Source organism: Elephantulus edwardii, unplaced genomic scaffold (genome assembly GCF_000299155.1).
Source record: "Elephantulus edwardii isolate Elephantulus edwardi_28Jun2011 unplaced genomic scaffold, EleEdw1.0 scaffold00086, whole genome shotgun sequence".
NCBI lineage: Eukaryota > Metazoa > Chordata > Mammalia > Macroscelidea > Macroscelididae > Elephantulus > Elephantulus edwardii.
Genome location: NW_006399836.1, coordinates 7,713,303 through 7,734,943, shown reverse-complemented (window position 1 = coordinate 7,734,943; position 21,641 = coordinate 7,713,303). Strand labels below are relative to the sequence as shown.

Below are 21,641 nucleotides of genomic sequence, written 5' to 3'. Positions count from 1 at the left end.
ATGTCCCTTGGGTTCAGTGGTTCACTAGAAGGTCTTCCAGAGACTCAGACACAACAGAGGAATGAATCAAGTGACTGTAGGTTTGCTGACTGGTTTTGCAGAAACTAGTGATGAACCAGGATCCTGTCGACTGTCCGTTGTGGCACAGCTGCATGGCGACTGTGGGAGATGCAGGCTGGATGGTGCATCGCAGGTGAGTGTTCCACAGGAGATAGTGCCTTGCACTGAGGTCCCATAAGCTTATAGAAGAGGATGAGGGTGGGGCTGTTTCTATCCTCCTCTTCTCTCCTTGTACAATAATCACTTCAGCACAAATGATACAGTGAGTGATTTGTGGGAAGTTGAATATTAAATGTAGTATTAATAATAAACCAAATGCTATCATGCTTGGTAGGGTGGAGGGACAGTGCAGGAGGGGAAGGCCATCTATGAGGTGGACTGATTCAGTGACTGGGGTAATCGGGATAGGAATGTCAGACACAGTGCGATTGGCACAGGACAGAGCAGAGTTTAGGGCTGTTTTACATAGGGAGTCACAAGCAATGGGGCACATAACAACAACAACAACATATCAGGATATAAGGGAGGCATAACACAAGCTAGAGTTCACCCTGAGGCACTAAGGCATTCCCTCAGAGTCAACAAAGTTCTTAGTTTGTATTTAGGAATCCCTCCATCCTGAGATTAGCATAAGGTAAACAACAGAGAGGAACTTGGCCTTATCTGCAAAAGACTTCCCCATGATCCCTTGTTTTTGTTTAATACTCCCTTGTGATTTTCCTTTGTTTACCTTCCTGATGATTCTCAATAAATACATAGAGAGGCATGGCTTGGGTGCTTCTGTCCATCATCAGGACTGCTGGCCCCCCTCATCTTTCTCTTATCTCAATCCTGGCTATCTCATTATTAATAATTATAAAAATATTTTACCCTCGGTATGCAACAGAGAGATTGTTCCCAACTCTGTTGGGTCACCCTTCTTTGGGATGGGGACAAATATAGATCTCTTCCAGTCAGTTGGCCAGGTGTTTGTTCTCCAGATTTCTTGACACAACTTGGTGAGCACATGCAGGGCAGCATCTGTTAGCTGAAATATGTCAATTGGTATACCATCTATTCCTGGGGCCTTATTTTTTGCTATTCTTCAAAGCAGCCTGAACTTCTTTCATCACCATAGGCTCTTGCTCATATGTTGTTTCATTAAATTCTTCTGTGTTTGCCAATTCCTTTTGATACAGTGACTCAGTATATTCTTTCCATCTTCTTTTAATTCTTTCTGGATCATTTAATATTCTGCCTAAAGCATCCTTGATTATAGCAATTTGAGGTTTTAATTTGTTCTTCAGTTCCTTGAGCTTAAGAAATGCTGAGCGAGTTCGGCCCTTTTTATTTTCTGACTCCAACTCACTGCACATTTCATTGTAATATTTTACTTTGTCGTCCCGTGCTGCCTTTTGAAATCTTCTATTCAAGTCTTTAGTACCTTGAATTCTTCCCACTGCTTTGGCTTCTCTGCGCTCCAGTGCAATTTTCAGAGTCTCTTCTGACATCCATTTTGGTCTTTTTTTCCTCTTCTGTCTTTGTAATGAACGTTTGCACTCTTCTTGGATGGTATCCTTGATATCCTCCCACAACTCATCTGGTCTTCACTCATTAGTGTTCAGGCCTCAAACCTGTTCCTGAGATGGTTCTGAAATTCAGGTGGGATTGGAAAACAAACAGATTCATCCTGGAAAGGGTCAAACCGGGCTGCTCCTTGGAGGCAAGAATTCTAAGGCTCCGTCTAACATACTTTGGACATGTAGCAAGGAGGGACATCATGCTTGGGAGGGTGGAGGGACAGTGCACAAGGGGAAGGCCCCCTATGAGGTGGATTGATTCAGTGACTGGGGTAATCGGGATGAGTGTGTCTGAGACTGTGCGATTGGCACAGGATAGAGCAGAGTTTAGGGCTGTTGTAAATAGGGCCGCTATGAGTTGCAAGCAACTAGATGGCCCATAACAACAACAATGTAACAGAGATTGGCTAAGAAAGACATCTCAATGATAAACCTTAGACCCCCAAACTTATTCAGCTCTGTGCCCCACCCCCCAGTTCAGAGGTGTACGTGTGTTCAACTGCTCCAAGCCAGTTTTTTCAACCCACGGTATCACCTATGAGAAATGGAGATTGTAATCCGCAGTCTGCTGGAAGGGTTCAATGTCTAAGAAGGACTTAGCCCAGTACCTAAGTCTTCAATAAATAGTATTTCTTATGATCACCACTATCTAACAAAAAAATGCTGTATATTCCACACTAAAAAACATGCCTCTGGAAATTCTATGAACTTTGAGAAACAATGATAGTTTGTTAGTTATAGAAAGGCTTTAAGTCTTTTATTATTATTATCATTATCATCATTAATTTTAATGAAAATTTACAGAGATTTTGGATTTCTATTCATTCATTGTTGCACTTTTCTTCCAGCCCACCCCTCCCCCTCCAGTTCAATGTTCTCTTTGAAAAGTAAAAGAAAAATTCTTTTATTGTTATACAATCCCTCCCCCCAAGTCCACTTCACTCTGCAGCCTCCATTCTGGGCTCATATCATGACAATAATACCTAATCATACATACCTTTTAAACAGTTTTCTCTCTCATCTGTTTCAATGCAGTATACATAATTTATCCCATCTTTCTCAGCCTCCCCCTCAATCCCTTTATCAGTCCCGTTTTACAACAGTGGCATTATGCAGTATTTGTCCTTTTGTGACTGAGATATTTCACTCAACATAACGTCCTCCAGGGTCATCCATTTTGCATAATATTTCATGAATTCCTTGGTTTTCAATGCTTCCGGTCTTTAGTTCACAGGGTTGCTATGAGTCATGCTTGACTTGACGGCAATCAATTAACAAATTAATACATTTTGAATCCACACTATTATTATTAATAAATAAGTGAATAAATTTGTAAATGCATGAATGAAATCATTTAACTCCAGTTTCAAGCCTGCCTCTGGAACTTTAATATTCTTTGTTCCCTAGATGGGAATGACTAATACTACTTTTAGAGGTGAAATTCCTCATGTGCAGGCTTCATTTACAAGGCTGCTTCTTCTGGGTCTCCGGCCAGGGATTCCTCTAGGGAGCTGGAAGACGAGAGGTCAAAGAGCATTATGTTCTTCTTCGACCTCACTGGTTTTGACGTCTTGGGGGTCTTTGCCTCTCTGTAAAAAAAAAAGACAGACAGAAACTGGTTAAGAGACCAGCACAATCAAGAAGACAAAGAAGGGGAATCCCCCTAGGATTACAGGCTGTCTAGAAATCAAGCTCAGGGGGAAGCAGGTCAGAGTCTGGAAAACGAAGGGGAAATTGATAGATTTATAGCTAAGTGTCTGCATGGGTTGGGAGGAGATTTTGAGATCAATGATGAGCTTCTGGAAACGGGTGCTGATTTAAAAAAGGCTGTTTGATGCAAAGGTGACACAAGCCTCAATTTGTAGAATAGTCAACTGTCTACAAAGTTCATTTGAGAGATGTATGCCCGTGGGGTGCCAGAAATCTGCAACAATATTACTGTGTTGAGCTTCTTCAAAGAGTCCCCTTTACTGTGGCTCATGTGCCCTGACAGCTGGATTCTCCCCAGTTCTCGCGCTGAAACCCACAATCCCTCGCTGACTGCTTTCTCCAGAAAAGGCTGTCCCAACATGGCAGGCAGAGTTTTCCCAAAGCAGTTCCTCAAAATGCTCTGGGTGCGGCCAATTGTCATGCTGAAGAAAGGTCTGAGAAACTGGAAGGGAAGCACTAAACCCTGTGGGAGTCAGGGAAAGCTTCCTGGAGGAGGGGACAGCTGATGTGACTCTGAAGGAGTAGGAGCTGGCCAGGGAGAGGAGGGGGCTGGGAGAGCTCAGAAGCTCAGGCCTATTCAAGCAAGGTGTGGGTAGGGGGCACTCAGCCTGCTGAGTGCAGGTGGGAGTGGCTGATGGAGAGGAAATAGAGAAGGGCCCTCTTGCTGAAGGACTCATGTCTAAGTGTTAGATTTTATCTTTATAACCCTTAGGGCAATGAGGAGAAATAGGAGACAGAGAGAGAGAGAGAGGGAGGGAGGGAGGAAGAGTGCTAGGTCAAAGTTTATAGAGCAAATTAGTTTTCTGTTCAACAATTTTTTTTATTATTATTTTTTAAATTTTCCACTAACTTATAAAATTTGAACACATTATTTTCAAGAACAAATTCTTTCCATTTCCCTCATATCCCAACCCAATAAACTGTACAACCCTAGGATTAATCTCCCCTCCTCCTGCACATCCTTATCGCTTTACTTCCAACCTCTCCCATCCCTCTTGGATCCTTATACTCATTCTACAATAATAGTTTTATACAATTAGGATTGAGAAATTATGGTACATTCACACAATGGAATACTATGCAGGATGCAGGAGCAATGATTTTGTAAATTACTACCTACCTTGGGAGGGACTGGAGAACATTATGCTGAGTGAACTAACTTAGTCCCACAAGGATAAATATTGTATAAAACCATTATCGTAGAATGAGTGTAAGGATCTGTTCAACAATTTATATACATTTTTGTTTAAATTCCCTTAATATGACAACACTCTCCCTTTTCCTCCTTGGCTTCCCCATATCCATGCATCCTTTTTTCTTGCTCTGACTTTCTTTCTGAGCTTCATTTAGAAGCAAATGTTGCCCTTTTGGCCTCATGTGGTTGGCTGTTTTGAGGAGAACATTTATCACAAGTGTTGAAGGCCTAGGTTTTATTTGGCTGAAAAAGGATCCTAAGGTGAGTTCAGATCCAGGTATGAAGGATGTCTAAGGGTCATGGTCCTTGGGGGGGGGGTGTCCCACCGCTCTGTCAGTGTAGATTTTAAGAAAAGGAGGAGTGTGATGAGAGGGGAATATTTGAACCCTCTCTCTGGGTGCAATGGGGAACGCCACGAGAGGCCTGGAAGATAGTGGTTTCAGCTCACGTGGGCCTCAGAGGATTCCTCTGAAAAACTTTCCAAAACTGTTCTAAGAAATCAATGAAACTCCTGACAGAATATGACCAGCGTAGGACAAAGGTCGTGCCACTCAACTTCCCTTCCAGGATCTGCAGGGGAAGAGTGGTCTCTGGAAGATCTGATGTCACCATTCCTCAGTGGACTGAAAGAGGTGTCTGGAGCCCCACAGTTGATGCACCCACCTTCTGTCCACCAAGTGTTAGGCACCTAAGGAGACAAAGGTGGTGCTGTGTCCACTGGATATCTCCCAGGTCTGTGCCAGGAGCCTTGGCAACAACTCCTGAACCCGGATTGGCCACGGTGAAATATGCAGGAACCATGCCCACCTCAGGAGCGTTGATGGCTCACAGTTAAAGGGCTCCTGGAACCCAGCAGCCAAGAAAACCTGCTGAGCCAGTTCTGCTCTGTGACAGGGGGTTGTTGAGGTGCGACAGAATCACTCTCCAGTCCCCAACAGGAATCCTTATCTCAGAGGGCTGGCGCGAAGGTTATGTGAGATCATTTGCAATATGTTCCAATGCTTACCTCCAATAAAACAGTCAATAAATGGTCATCATTACCATAATATAAATTGACTGAAAATATTACTACTGAAAAGATTTTAAGAAGAATGCATAAGATTTTAAGATAAATGAGCAACTCTTCAAGCACAAAAGTCCCCACCCTTGTTCTGACTAGGAAAGTTCTGGCTGGGAAAGGCTGTAACAGAATCCTTCACTTCTTCTGGGACGAGATATTTCTGTTCCCAGGTTCGGGCCACAGTTCTCCGTGGTGGTGCCTGCTATTCCATCCTGCCTGGTTACGGTAGTTTTAAAAACTCTGAGGAAATCTTTGGAGTCCTCAAGGCTCGGAGATGAGGGGGAGAGGTAAATAGCATGGTCCTCATCATCTCCTTTTCTTTCCCTGGGGGACTAAAAAGACATCAACAAAAATTAGTGAGGGGAAAACAAAAAAGATTCAGTGGGATTTCAAAGGCATCCCTGGAATCTGCCAGATGGTGGGAGGAAGAGCAGGCGGATCAATTCAGAACCTTGGCAGGGACTCCTCCAATGGCGCGTTTCCTACTCTGGTCCCTTAAGAAAGGGCCCCCGGGTGCTGCAAATGGTTAACATGCAAAGGCTGAGGTCTGAGTCCCAGAGGGGCCTTAGAGAAAAGGCCTGGTGATCTACTTCTCACAAAGTCAGCTCCCGAGGGGCAGAGTCTACTCTGACATCCTCAAGAGTGTTGATGAGTGAGGGCCGGCTCAGGAGCAACTGATTTTTTAAAATATTTTATTCTTTTTTGTATGTGTACCATCAAATCAGATCTGACTGGTACAGGAGGAGGTTGTCCCTCCTTCTCTAGCAGAGCATCTGGTGGATTCGAACCGTGCAATTGATTTGCAAGTGCTTTTTATCCCTTTCTGAAGTTCTGTCCTATGACCCGGGGGACACTATTGCGTGCTGTTTACATATCTCTTCCTCCTCCTCTAGGAGTCCTTGAGAGCAAGGACTGCCACTTCTTCCCTCTCCTTTTTTTTTTTTTTTTGGTTGGGTTTTTCTTAAATTTTATATTTATTTGCATACAAAATTTATATACAATGTGTTTCATTTGTGTTTGACACATTTCTTCATTCACATTGTGGATTATATGATAAGACCCAGCTATCCTACTATTAAAATAGACCCTGAGGAAAACAGAATGGAGACACAAAGAGAGGCTTGTACACTGATGTTCACAACAGTATTATTCACTATAGCAAGAAAATGCAAATAGTTCAAGTTCCAATGAACAAACAAACAGACTGAGAACTTGTACATTCACAGGATGGAATACTACGCAGCACTCAGGAGCAACTTCTTCATTTACCTGAATCCCTCTGACCTGCCATCATCAGTGCATGTTTACCTGACTTCTCTATTTAGTACAATGGAGTGATGATATCTGAGATACAAATAAAGCAAAGTGAACTTGGTGTTCTAGTCTGCCAGCATCTCACCCAGGTCAGTGACTTGACCCTGCTCTCTTCCAGCCACAGGACCACTCGGGTCTGGCCAGTCAGTCGTAGCACTGTGTCCTCCTGAACTCTGACTGGCCCAGACGGGTGAGCAGAGTCATCAGAGACTGCCATGGGGCTTGGTTTACAGAGGTAGAGATGGCATCTCTCTCCTTTCAGATCATGTTCAGTTGTGACAGAGGTGAACCGTCCATGGCTCTTTCCTTCTCTGAGAGCAGAAGCAGCTTGGGAAGCCAGCACACAGACGGAAAGAGCATGAAGAGCAAATGAGAATCTGAAAATATCCCTGAGCCCCGAGATCCAAATATGCCTACAGCCAGCCTGTCCGGGCCAGTCTCAATTACCGAAGCCACTGAGTCTCCTTCTGCCGAAATAAGTCTGAGTGGCTTCCCAGCCTTTGTAGCTGTAAGGTCGCCAAGAAGGACAAACCCAGTTCAGGCCAAGAAACACAGTTTTATTGAGGAGAAACTACCAGGCTGGCTCTGAAGTAGAGACCTGCGGCTACTCAGAGTTTTATATTGTCTTACAGCGAAAGTAGGGAGTGAGGATGTTCACAGCTGCTCAGTACAAGATAAGGAAGCAGGCTGGAGTCGTGAATAGTTACTCCTGGGAAAGGGAGGTGGAATAGTTTAGCAGCCCTAATAGAGATAAACAGAGTTGCAGCTGCTACTTTGATCATTTCTGTGGATGTTCTGGGAAAGTGGGGGAGAGCAGCTCTGCTGTCCCAATAGAAGCCAGGAGCTCTCTCTAATACCATTCATAAAGCACTAAGCCCAATACTCGGCACAGAGACAGCAGAAAAGCTGTGGCAGCTCTTGCTACAACCATGAATAATAATAAAAGAACTGTGAGGGTTGAGTCTCTGCATGCAGAAGGGAGTGGCCTAGATACACTCCTGACCCCAGCCTTGGGATGAACTTGTATGTGCTTCTTCTGATGTGATATGAATTCTTTTATTAAACAAAGCTTCCCCCCTCCCCTTTTTGATGACGGGATACACAACCAAAACACACAACACAGTTCCTACATGAGTTTCAGGGACACTGGGGACCTACTTCTCAGTGGGTTGTGTCCTCCCCATCTCTACCTGCACGGTCCCCCGACCGTGAGTCCAGGCTCTCCGCCCCTGTAGGTTCTCATCTGTGCTCTGGACTAACAGTGGACAGTCAGTTTCTGGACTGGGCGTTCTTAACCACCCACACTTCTAGTTCAGCCCCTGCCTCAGATTGAACAGACCTTGAAAGGAATTTGGACTCTTTCTGAAGGCTTCCTCTGGACCTCTTTTCCAGGTACTCCTCAACGAAGGTGGAAGGTGGGATGAACGCGTGGTTTGCCTGCTTCTTCTCTGCTGCTTTTTGGTCGATTTTCTTCATCTTCCTGGGGAGAAAGCACAGATATACATGACAAAGGACTGAAGAGGCCAGAGTGTTCTCTCTAGAGGCTCCACTCCCAGTTGTTTTTAGTTGCAGTCAAATCAATCCCAACTCATGACAACCCCGGGTGTGCAGAGCAGAGCTGCTCCCCAGGGTTTCCAAGGCAATACAGCAGGTCGCCAGGCCTGGCTTCTGAGGTGCCTCTAGCTGGGCTCAAACAACCAACCTTTAGGCCAGCAGTTGAGTGCTTAATCGTTTGTGGCACCCAGGAAGTCCTGCAACTGGACAGGGAGGAAGATATTTACAAACTCACGAATTACACCTGTCAGAAGCAAGGAACTGAACACAAAGCAGCCACAGTCACCGAGTCCCTGCCAGCTGCCTGCTGTGGACCGGGTGTCACATCCACCCTGAGCATACAGAGAGGAGAGAAGTGTCATCCCTGAAGTCAATGAACAGACGTACAGGCAGCGCTGTGGCTGTCAGCAGCTGGCCTGGAGACAACTTCCTGCCCTTTAATGTACATCTGCCTTTGTGGAAATGAAGAAACCAACTCCTACTCAAAACAAATTCCCATCACAATCACCTTGCCTGTTGCATGTGCAGTTATAAACCACAGCAAAGGCTGGGAGCCTCTTCTTACCAAGCCGCACCTATGCCATCAAGTCGAATTCGACATGCCACAGCCCTCTAACCAGGTTCCCAATCGTGATGGGAGGATTCTGCCTCTATTTTCCCTGCAAAGTGGCTGGTGGACTTGCACCACTGACCGCTCACGTTAGCAGCCCAAAATACATCCCATGTCATATATGATACAGCAAATGCTGAGACGTGCCACACTCCCACAGCCTTCAGTACCTGGAGAAGAGTTCTTGCTGCTGCTTCAGGTACTTGTCAAAATAATTCCACTCAGTCCAGTGGAGCCGGCTCAGCTGGGAGAAGTTCTCCCTCCGGTTCTTCATGTTGGTCAGGGCCTGCTTGATGATGTCATCATACGTAGGGACAGACTCAGTGGTCTTTACTGTTAAGGAAAACTCCACACTATTGGTCCTGACCCTTTGCATTCACTTAATGTGCTTAGTGGGCAAGGAGGCAGGGGAGAGGGACATGGGAGTGGAAAAAGAGCCTGTTCCTTCTGGAGGATGACGGCTACCTGAGCAGGAAACGGCGTCTCTGGGATGTAAGAGGCTGACCTGACCTCTTTGGCCAGGCCATAGTCCATTTATCACAAAGCCCTGCTCTCCTCCTGCCGAGGAAAGGCTGCCATTGCTGTGGCTGCCGGGTGCTCTGAGTTGACTATGACTTACAACCACCCCGGTGCTGGGGCTGAACTGCCCACAGGGTTTCCGAGGCTGCAGGCTTTAGGGGCAGAGGCCACCTCTTTCTCCTGCAAGAGGCCAGCTAAGCTCACCCCACTATTAGGAACTGCAGAGCCCTCTCCTTCCTCTCCCAGAACGGCTACTGAAAGAATCCAATCACAGGAAACAGCAGCTATGCTTTTTCTCTCTGTCAAGGATGTGAAACTACCCTACCCCCTTTCCCCAGAAATAGTTATGAGACCCCTATCTTGTAGAAAACATCTGTGAGCATCCCCTTCCCCAAGTCCCTTGTAAGAGAATATAAACCCCTCTTTAACTTTTAGTGGGGACTGGTCTGCTTGAGGGCCAGCCCGGTGGATTCTTCTCTTATAAACTGTCTTTCTTGGCCTGAACTGGGTTCCGTCCTTCCTCGGCGACCTTAGAGTTGGGAGCTGTGCAAACTCGGACAGGAAGCAGGTCATGCTTGATGGCTCAATTTCTTCATCTATAAATCAGGGACAGTTACACTGACCTTATGGCTCGTCTGCAGGGAGCTGTGCTGCTAATTCAAAGCCATGTCTATCGGTTCACATCCACCACGGACTCCCTGGGAGGAAAACGGGCACTCTCTGCTTGATTTACAGCCTTGGAGACCCAGTGGAGGTCGGCTCCAAGTCGGTCCTGACTCGCTGGCACCACATACATAGTGTAATAAGGAACCGAAGTGGCAGAGTGGTTACGGTGTGTGGCTGCTGTCCAAAAGGCTGCTGGACAGAACCCACCAGCCACCATACGCATATGCAGGAGGTCCAGGCTGGAAACCTCATCTGACAGGGTAACTTGGAGTAAGAACTGATTCAGCGGCAGTGGAACTGGTAAATAACATCAATAATAGCTTTTTTTCTTTCTTTGTTTTAAATTATCAGTTGTATGCCACTAAAATCCTAGTCACAACGCTAGTGTTTAAGGGTTAGCTATTCTTATTTTAAGACAGAATAAATACATTGAACTCAAATGATAAGTCACGTGAAGGAGCTCTCAAGGTCAGGGGGTTGCTCCAGTGGGATTCAAAGCCAGGTCTAGCAATAGTCATTTTTCATGACACTCTTCTAAGTAGTATAGCACTGGTCTGTCCATGTGCTGCACAGAGGTAACTCGTGGTTGCTGTGATGCTAAACACTGTGGCACTGATGTGCCAAATGTGATAATGGTTACTCATGGTGAACGGTGTTTGGTGGTGCTTCCCGATTAAAACAAACTTAGAAGCAGGTGTCGCACCCACTTCGGAAATGGCCTGTCTCTGGAAAATCTATGAACATGGCAAAAAGACCAAAGTTATACAAGTGTTCAGGTCTTCCACTCATAGGATTGCTATGAGCCGTCTATGACTCAATGACACCTGACGACAACAACAACATGCTATCTTTAGACAGCTCAGGTGGCCTAGTGGAAACTGTGCTTCAATCTCAAAGGCATGTAGTTTGAATCCAAAAGCTACTTCCAGGGGAAAGAGGGGAAATCTCCTCCCAAATGATTAAGCTGACTGAAAACCTGCCAGAGAGTGGGCTACCAGTCCGTTCCAATGCAATGGCACACCATCACCACCACAATAATGCTGTCTTCAGGGAGCTCTGGTGACTTAGTGGGTATGGAGTTGCACTGCCAGCCCAAAGACACGTGGTTCAAAAAAGACAGGCTATCTCTTTCTGTGAGATTTACAGCCTCTGACAACCAGCTGGGGAGTGATTGATAAATTGGTTCCAACTCGATGACCTGTAACAACAATGCTGTCTTTCAGAACAAATGAGGTGATGTACAGAAAAGCTCTCTATAGACACTAAAGTATGTGAAATAGGAGTTGTTAGTATTCATTGCATACAGACATATTTTATGTTCGTGGGAGTAAAACTCTACTGGACAAGAGAAGCAAAGGTTTACCTAGTTCCATGGACGCTCCCCCTGATGTGGAGCTGACTGCTGGCACGTAATCAAGTACTCCTTATCTGTCAAGCTCTGTGTGAGGCTGTTTTTGTGATCTGTCTTAATGGTGTCTATGAGCCTGGTCTGTTATCCAGCTTACAGGTGAACAAGTCAAGCCCAGAGAGAAGATGGAACCTGTCTAAGCTGGTGGGTGGTAGAGTGGTTCTTGACTCTCTTGTTGTGTGCTGTCAAATCACCTGCGACTCATAGCGACCCTGTGTACAGCAGCCATAAACCCTGCTCAATCCTGTGCCAACCTCACTGTCTCCGACACACCTACCCCGATTACCCTAGTCACTAAATCAATCCACCTCATAAAGGGTCTTCCTCTCCTGCACTGTCCCTCCACCCTCCCAAGCAATGACATCTTTCTCCAAGGATTGGTCTCTCCTTGCAACATATCCAAAGTATGTCAGATGAAGTTTCTGAAATTTTGCCTCCAAGGAGCAGCTTGGTTTAACCCTCCTTAGGACAAACCTGTTCGCAGTTCATGGTATATTCAATACTCTTCTCCAACATCACTGCTCAAAGGCATCAATTCTCCTTCTAGTCTCCCAAGTCATTGTCCAGCTCTCTGATGCATAGCAAATGATGGCAAAGGCCATGGACTGTATCAGTCGCACCTTAGTCTCTTCAGTATTTTGGAGAGGTCTCTAACAGCAGACTTTCCCATCACAATGTGTCTTTTAATTTCTGGCTACTGGAGTCAGGCAAACTAAAGCTGTTAACAATCTCAATCTCTTCACCATCCATCCTGATGCTGCCAATTGGCTCAGTAGTGAGAATTTGGGTTTTTTTTATATTGAGCCTCAATGCATATTTTAGGCTGCAGTCCTTGACACTCTGCAGCAAGTGCTTCAGGTCCTCCTCAGTTTCAGAAAGCAGGGTTGTGCATCTGCAGAATGAAGATTGTTGATGAATCTTCCTCCAGTCCTGATGCTACACTGCTCCTCATACAGCCCAGCCTCCCAAATCTGTTTTGCATATAGGTTGAAAAGGTATGGAGATAGGACACATCCCTGGCATACACCCTTTCTAATTTTGAACCATACAGTGTTTCCTTGCTCTGTTCTGAGGACTGCCTCCTGGTCCAAGTAGAGGTTTTGCATTAGCACGATCTGGGATTCCCATTCTTCTCAGCGTCAGCCACAATTTGTTATGGTCCACACAGTCAAATGCCTTTGCATAGTCAATGAAACAGACATTCCTCTGGTATTCCCTGCTTTCAGCTAAGATCCATCTAACATCAGCTACAATATCCCTAGTACCACGACCCCTTCTAAACCCAGCCTGGACTTCCGGCAGTTCTCTGCTGATGTGCTGTTCCAGTTGTTTTTGGATAATCTTCAGTAGAATCTTGCTTGCATGTGAAATCAATGATATTGTTCGATAATTTCTACACTGTTGGAGCTCCTTTCTTTGGAATGGGAACAAATACAGATCTCTTCCAGTCAGTTGGCCAAGTGGTTGTTCTCCAGATTTCTTGACACAACTTGGTGAGCAGTTCTAGGGCAGCACCTGTTAGCTGAAATATGTCAACTGGTATACCATCTATTCCTGGGGCCTTATCTTTTGCAAGAATTAATTTTTAACATTGACTCTAGGTCTATTTAATTCAAACCTCATGTTCTCAACCCTTATGGAAACTTGCATGTAGCTTAAGATTTCTCTGATATTTATCCTAAAAACTGGAGGTCCACACAGCCCACACAGCCCACACCTACTTTCTTGAAATCTGACCATTTTTTAAAAGTCCTCAGCATAAGAGCCACCAGGGCCAGGAATTTGCTGACAGGCATGGAAGAGAGGTATGTGGTGTAGTTGTTAGATGTTCAGGTGCTAATCAAAAGGTCCCAGCGGTCTATAGTGGCCTGAGTGTTTGCAGGAAAAGACCTGGCAGTCAGTTCCCATAAACAGTATAGTCTTTACCACTAGTGAACATTTTGATTAAAAATGCTGATCAAAGGGGGTGGAAATGCTGAACAGAATTTAAAATTCTCACATATTTTACACTGGAGCCAATGAAGCTGGTTGTTGTTATGTGCAACTGAGTTGCCTGTGACTCACAGCAACCCTATGTACAATAGCTCTGAATCCTGCCCTATCCTGAACTGTCTCCAACACACCTACCCTCATTATCCCAGTTTACTGTGTCAATCCATTTCATCCAGGGTCTTCCTCTCCTGTGCTGTCCCTCCACCCCCTCAAGAATAATGTCCTTCTCCAGGCACTGGTCCCTCCTGGCCACATGCCCAAAGTATGGGAGGCAGAGATTCAAAATCCTTGCCTCCAAGGGCCTGATTTCACCCTCTCCAGCATAAACCTGTTTGTTCTCTTGGCAGTCTATGGTATGTCAATACTCTTCTCCAGCACTGCAACTCAAAGGCACAGGTTCTTCTTCTGTCATTGTTAATCACTGTCCAGCATAGCAAGCAATTGTGAAGACCATGGCCTGAATGAGGTGCATCTTAGTCTCTACACTTGAAACTGCTGCCTTTAGGTCATCTTTAAACTTTCAACCAAAACTATCTCCTGAAGTCACCTTAGAGCCAAATAATAACCTAACTTAAGTAGTAAACAAATGTCTGCCTAAAGAGTTGTGCTCTTAGAACTGTCTTTGTTGTCTACATCTTTGTGAACTGCCAAGTTGGAATCAACCCATAGCTGACACTCTGGCAGGTTTTCAGAGGCAGTTCATTTCACAGGAGGAGATTACCCATCCATCTTTCATGGAGCACCTAGTGGACTCGAACCGTGTGCCTTTAGGACTACAACACAATTTCTTGCCAGTAGGCCACCAGTGCTCCCTGAACTTTTTATAAGGCATCAATTGACAGGAGCAACTCAGAAGGTAGGAACTTTCTAAGGCAGTGAGTTTCTGTTAATGGGGGAGGACTGACTCAGAAAAGGAGGTGAGAATAAATATGCAACTCAAGGAACAAAGTCAATGCCGCTGGATCACAGAATTGTACGTGTAGAAACAGGTGAACTGGTATGTCTTGCTCAGTAAACACATACACACAATTACAGCCAAAGAAATCCTGTGGGGCAAGTCGAGTCATTCCTGGAAGGTTGTTATGAGTCCGAATTAACTTGACAGCACACAACAACCTAAAGGAAGGCTGTGTAAGAAGAGGGTGTTATGTGAAAAACATGTGGGCACCAGACCTGATCTGGATACACTCTGGGGGCATTCTGAGCATCTAGGAAACATTATCTGGTCTTAAAGTAAGTTCGCATGCCTAGTCGGCACACTGTTCATTCTGTTATTGGTTGTGCCCCATTAAGTCTAACCTGACCCACAGTTGACCCTCCAGTGGGCTTTCAGAGGCAGTAAATCACATAGGAGAAGACTGCTCATCTTTCTTCCACAGAACAGCTGGTGGATTTGAACGGCATACCTTTCACTGGCAGCCCTATTCCTTACCACTAAGCCACCAGTGCTCCCACTCACTCTGGTAAGTAGGAAAAACATGATTTTGCACATAGGGACAGTCAACTTGTCCAAGGCCCCACAGACAGTCCATGAGGTAAATCTGGAGTCAAAGAAGCGAGATTCTGACCCTGATGCTCCCATCAATGGTCACCTTTGACTGATACCCACTGTGTGCCACATGCCATGCTGAGGGCTGAGTTCTCTTCCCCAGCCCTGGCTTCTGGGAAGGGGAAGCGGGACCTAGAGGAGCACAGACCCTCGTTGCAGGTGGCAAGGATATGGGATGATCTTGGTCGGCTCCTTCCTGACGACCAACACATCCTGGCCGTGCTGGCGCAGAACGGAGTAGTTGTAGAGGAAGTGCACAATCAGAGGGCTCTTCCCGTAAATGTTGAAGCTGCTTTCCACCATCTCAGGGCCCTTGCAGGCAGGGTGAGACTGAGGAGGGAGGAGAAGAGAAGGTGATGAAGGACACTGCCACTTTCACCGCCGGCACTGTGGGAAATTAAGACGCTCATCCCCTGTGATGCTGGTCTCCTTAGAAAATCACCCGAAGGAGGGAAGATGGTTCGGATGCTAACATGCACACTGAAGATAATAAGGACAGCTTAAAGTTAAAACCAAATCAAACCCACTAGGCTGGAGCTGATGCCAACTCACAGTGACCTCTGTCTGGCTTCTGAGGCTGAGGACCGTTACAGGAGGAGACAGCCCATGTTTCTCCCAAGGAACAGCAGGAGGATGTGAGTCACTGGCACTCCAATTATCAAAATGATACATAAAGCACTACACCGCCAGAGAAAAGGGCTAGAATGCCCTACGTGCTGAAGGAGAAGCAATCATGAAGTCCACCAAAGGAAAAATGATGCCACCGTTGACACATGGCCCAGAGACAATTAACTATTGCAACACCAGGGCTCCCTGAAGGCAGCAGGAGGAATAAAAAATTCATGTCAACTGAAGATGATGCCTCTTATGTGCTATGGTCTGGCTCCAGAGCTCAGACTCACTGACATGCTTGCCTCCATGCTAGTCTTGACGTCCTCACTCATTTCTTTGAGTTCTTGGACAAACTCGTTATCTGCTCTGAGCACCACTTTTTTTTTATCTTATTAATTTTAACTAACATTTACAGAAATTTTGGATTTGCATTCATTCATTGTTTCACTTTTTTCCCTGCCCAGCCCTCCCCACCCCAGTTTGCATCTCTCTTTGAAAAATAAAATAAAAATTCTTTCTTTGGTATACAATTCCCCCTGCACCCCTCCCACCGCCCCGAGTACACTCCACTATGCAACCTTAATTCTGGACTCTTGTGATAAGCATAATATATCGTTTTTAAATCATTCTCTCCTTCATCTGTTTCAGTGTCATATACATAATTTATCCATAGTTTTTCTATGGATAGAAAAACATAGTTTTTCTCAGTCTTACCCAAACCCTGATGTCAGTCCCATTCTACAACAGTGGCACCATACAGCGTTTGTCCTTTTGTGACTGAGATATTTCACTTAGCATAAAGTCCTCCAAGGTCACCCATCTGAGCACCACTTTTCTCACTAATAAAAAGGCAAATAATGACAGTAATTGTCTCAGAGGGCTCAGACGGTACTGCATGTATATATAGGGTTCAGGACAGCACTTGACATAAGTTGTTGATCTTGTGTTTTGCCATTGAGTCAACTATGAGTCACAGAGATCCTGTGAACAACCGAACCCTGTGAAGATCTGAACCCTGCCCCATCCTGCGCCACCTTCATCATCTCTGATATACTTGGGTCCATTGTTACAGTCACTGTGTCAATCCAACTTGTGGAAGGTCTTCCTCTCCTATGATGACCCTTCACCTTTCCAAGTAAGATGTTTTTCCCCAAGGGCTGGCCCCTCATAACAACATGCCCAGAGGAGATGAGATGAAGCTTCACCATCCTTGCCTCCAAGGAGGACCCTGGCTGCACTTTCTCCAAGACATATTTATTTGTTCTTTTGACAGTCCAAGGGATATTCTGTGCTCCTATCCAACACCACAACTCAAAGGCATAGATTCTTCTTCTGTCATCCATGTAGTTTCTTTGTTAAGTGCCGTAGAGTCATAGATGACCCATAGCGAACCTATGAATGAAAGTCCTAAATGCAAAACTTTCATCTTTTCTCCAAGTTCACAGAGTTTCTAGAGGCAAGCGTTTTGGAAAGTGGGTGCCACTCCTGCTTCCAAGCTTGTTTTATTCTTTCATCCATATCCACTGTCTAATTTTCAGATGCATAGTAAGTAAATTAAAAAACCATGGCTTGGATCAGGTGCACTATGGTCTTTAAACTGACCTCATGGCTCTTTAGCACTTTTGAGAGGTCCTTGACAACAGGTTTTCCCAATACCACACGTCTATTGATTTCTTTTTTAAATTTGTTTTCCTTCTTTTATTTATTCATTGTTGCACATTTTCTTCTCCTTCCTTCCCTTCTCTCATCCCACCCAGCAATGCATCCCTTGCTCCAGACTGTTGTCATACACATACTGCACAGTCATAGATTCCTTTCGGACAGTTCTTCTCCTCATCTTCTTTAATGCAGTTTAATGCAGTGGATACTCTTTCCTCATTCCCTTCTCAAATCCTTCATGTCTATCCTATTTTATAACAACAGTGGCATTACTTGTCCTTTTGTGACTGAGATATTTCACTAAGCATAATGTCCTCAAGGCTCCACCATGTTGTGTAAGGTTTTACTATTTCATTGTTGTTTTTCAGTGCTGCATAGTATTCTATTGTGTGGATGTATCATAGTTTTTTATCCGTTTCTTTATTAACAGGCACTTGGGTTGCTTCCATCTCTTTGCTATTGTGAATAATGCATCAATAAACATGGTGGACATACATCTGTTTGAGTCGTGGCTTGGGTTTCTTTAGGGTATATTCCCAGTAGTGGAATTGCTGGGTCAAAAGGTATTTCTAGTTCCAACTTTCTGAGAAAGTGCTGTACTGTATATTTCCATAGTGGTTGTACTGTTTTACATTCCCACCAGCAGTGAATAAGAGTTCCACTCTCTCCACAACCTTGTCAGCATTTGTTTACTCCTGGTTTTTTGATTTCTTGATTGCTAGTATCAAGGGTGTTGATTGTGGCTCCAAGTAAGATGAAATGGTTAACAATTTCAATCTTTTCTACATCTGATGTCATCTATTGGCCCTGTGGTGAGGATTTTTGTTTTCTTGATGTTGGTGTACAATCCATATTGTAGACTATATAGTCTTTGATCTTCTGAAGAAAACAGTTTTCCTCACATTTAACAAGTAAAGTTATATCATCTCCATAACACAGGATGTTGATGAATCTTCTCCAATTCTGACACCACATTCTTTGTAATTCTCAAATTATTTGCTCAGCATATAGATTGAATAGGTATGGGGGAAGGATGCAGCCACTACACATACTATTCTTTATTCTAAACCATGAATTGTTTCCTGGCTCTGTTCACACAATAGCCTCTTGGTCTAGGTAAAGGTTTCACAAGAGCACATGTAAGTGTTCTGAGATTCTCATTCTTTTCAATGTTAGCCATAATTTGTTATGATCCACACAGTCCAATGCCTTTGCATCGTGAATAAAACACAAACAGACTTTCTTCTGGTATTCTCTGTTTTCTCCCAAGATCTACATGATATCCCAGGAGCCATGGCCTCTTCTAACTCCAGCTTGAACTTCTGACAATTCTCTGTCAATGTACTGTTCTAGCTGTTTTGTAAAAGAATGTTCAGCAAGATTCTGCTTGCATGTGTTATTAATAATACTGTTTGATGTTACAAAAATAATACATTTTTTAAATGAGAATATGGATCTCTTCCAGTCAGTTAGTCAGGTAGCTGTCTTCCAAATTTCTTAGCACAACCTAGTGACCACGTCCAACAGGGCTACATCTGTTTGTGGGAACATGTCATTTGGTATTCTATCAATTCCTGGGGTCTTCTTTTTGGCAACTGCCTCTAGTGCAGTTTGAACTTCTTTCATTACCATTGGTTCTTGAGCACATGCTTCTTCTGTGTCAACAAATTCTCATTGGTACAATGAGTGACTCTGTATATTCCTTCCATTTTCCTTTGATGCTTTCTAGATCATTCAAGGTTTTGTTCATAGCATCAATCAGTGTTGTGACTTGAGCTCAAATTTGGTTTTCAATTCTTTAATATTGAAAAATGTTGCAAGTTCTTTTTAAATTTCTGACTCCAGCTCTTTGTACATTTTGTTATGATAACTTTTTCTCCTCTCAAGCTGCCCCTTGAGCTTTTCTGTTCATCTCTTTTGTCATTTCTTCTCTGTTTTGGCTTCTCAATGCTCTAGTGCAATTTCAGAATCTCTTCTGACATACACTTTGGTCTTTTCTTTCTCCCCTGTCGTTATAATAACCTTTTGCTTTCTTCCTGAATGATATCTTGGCTTTAGGCCCGCACCATGATGAAACTTGACATACGACGCTTATTAAATGTTAATCATCAGTCAGTCACCACCTATTAAAAACCCATGTTTCAGGACTGAATATCTCAATTACAGTAGGAAAGCGTGGCTCACAGGAAAGGAGAAACTTGAGCAACAGAAGTGGGCCTTTTTTCACTGATGCCTTTGAGCTGTGGAGAAGAGTCTTGAATATACCATGGACTGCTAGGAGAACAAACAAGTTCAATGGGGAGAAGGTGAAACCAGGCTGCTCTTTGGAGGCAAGGATTCTGAGGCTTCATCTGACATACTTTGGACATGTTGCAAGGCAGGATCAGTCCTTGGAGAGGGACATCATGCTTGGGAGGGTGGAGAGACAGCACAGAAAACGAAGACCCTCGATGAGATGGATTGATTCTGTTTACTGGTGTGTCAGAGACAATAAGATTGGCAAGGGATAGAGCAGGGTTTAGGGCTGTTGTATATAGGGTCGCTTGACGGCATATAACAACAACAACTATACCCAGGCTTCTGAATTTTGAGCAAGGCAGTAAACCTTGGAACAAACCCAGACAGAACACTCTACCACCTTGTATCTACCTCTCTTAAGCGATTTCTAAACTGTATTTGTCACCATGTACCTAATATGATCCCATTCTTAACATGTTCACAGAAGTGACTTTCCCATTACATCTCTTGTCCCCTCTGTCTCTACTGTTAAATGTCCATTCCTGTGCTCACCTCTTTAGGTAATGAAGCCTCATGTTGTCTTGCTTCAGATATCCTCTTGACTTGACTGGTAACTTTTCTCAAGATCATTGCTTGATAGTAATTCCCTGTTCCTAGAACATTTGTAAAACAAATACATTAATGAATAAAATAAAAGTTGAGAAAACATATGAGACTTATCATCTTCTTGTAAGTCTGAATATGTATTAAGTTTCTTGGGAGACACCAGAGAAAAATGATGCAGGTTAAAAGCACACAACAGCACTTGCACTTTAACTAGATACACCTTTGTAGTCACGCATTTGCCTTCTTACTTATTTCTCTGTCCATCCTTGTACCTATTCCTCTATCTATCTATCCCTTCACAAACATTCACAGATATCTACTCTGTGCTCTGCTAGGTGCCATGCTGTTGTTATGTGCTGTTGAGTTGCTTGCGACTCACAGCAACCCTATGTTCAATAACCCCGAAACCTGCTCTATCCTGTGCCAACCTTATCTCTTACACACCTACCCTCATTACCCCAATCTCTGAATCAATCCATTTCATTGATGGTCTTTCTCTCTTTCTCTGTCCCTTCACCCTTCCAAGCATGATGTCCCTCTCCAAAAACTGGTCCCTCCTTGAAACATGTCCAAAGTATGTTAGATGAAGTCTCAGAATCCTTGCCTCCAAGGAGCAGTCTAGTTTCACCCTCTCTAGGGCGAGCCTGTTTGTTCTCCTGGCAGTCCATGGTATTCAATACTCTTCTCCAGCACCACAGGTGGGTGCTGTAAATAGACATCTTCAAGCACTCAAGGTTTAGTGAGATAAAAAGACACACAAGTAAGAAGTGGAACACTGACTTGGGTGCCATTATAGAATACTCTACAATATACAGTACAGACAAAAAAAAATAACAGAGAGAAGGATCTAATAGCTTTAAAAAAAAAACCAAAAACTTGTTTCTTTCAGTCACTCATAGTTTGTTTTATAATATTAATAATTTCATAGTACCATTATCTAAAGACTTTTTAAACACTGACCAACATCAGGAAAGGCACTGTGTTAAAAAAGGGGAGGGGGTATGCACACCCATGTTTATTGCGGCTTTGTTCATAATAGCAAGGAGTTGGAAACAACCCAGGTGCCCATCAACAAACAAATGGATAGAGAAGCTGTGGTATATTAACACAATGGAATACTAGGCTGCATTGAAAAACAAGGAACTCATGCAATATTATTCAAAATGGGTCACCCTGGAGGACGTTATGCTGAGTGAAATATCTCAGTCGCAAAAGAACAAATACTACATAGTGCCACTGCTATAAAATGGGACTGATATCAGGGTTGGGGTAAGACTGAGAAAAACTGGATAAACTGCGTATACTGCATTGAAACAGATGAGGGAAAGAA

The 21,641-nt window shown here is 44.1% G+C and overlaps 1 protein-coding gene across 1 annotated transcript in view; it reads right to left on the bottom strand.

The window, feature by feature from the left end:
- Window positions 1-3,081: 3,081 nt before the first annotated feature.
- FAM227A (family with sequence similarity 227, member A) overlaps window positions 3,082-21,641 on the bottom strand; it is a 68,015-nt gene continuing 49,455 nt past the window's right edge. The window contains exons 7-11 of the mRNA XM_006890206.1: window positions 20,258-20,358; window positions 15,369-15,526; window positions 9,233-9,385; window positions 8,238-8,378; window positions 3,082-3,208 (exon numbers count right to left, since the gene is read on the bottom strand). Of these exons, the coding sequence (XP_006890268.1) occupies window positions 3,082-3,208; window positions 8,238-8,378; window positions 9,233-9,385; window positions 15,369-15,526; window positions 20,258-20,358 (680 nt within the window). The remainder of the gene's footprint in view (window positions 3,209-8,237; window positions 8,379-9,232; window positions 9,386-15,368; window positions 15,527-20,257; window positions 20,359-21,641) is intronic.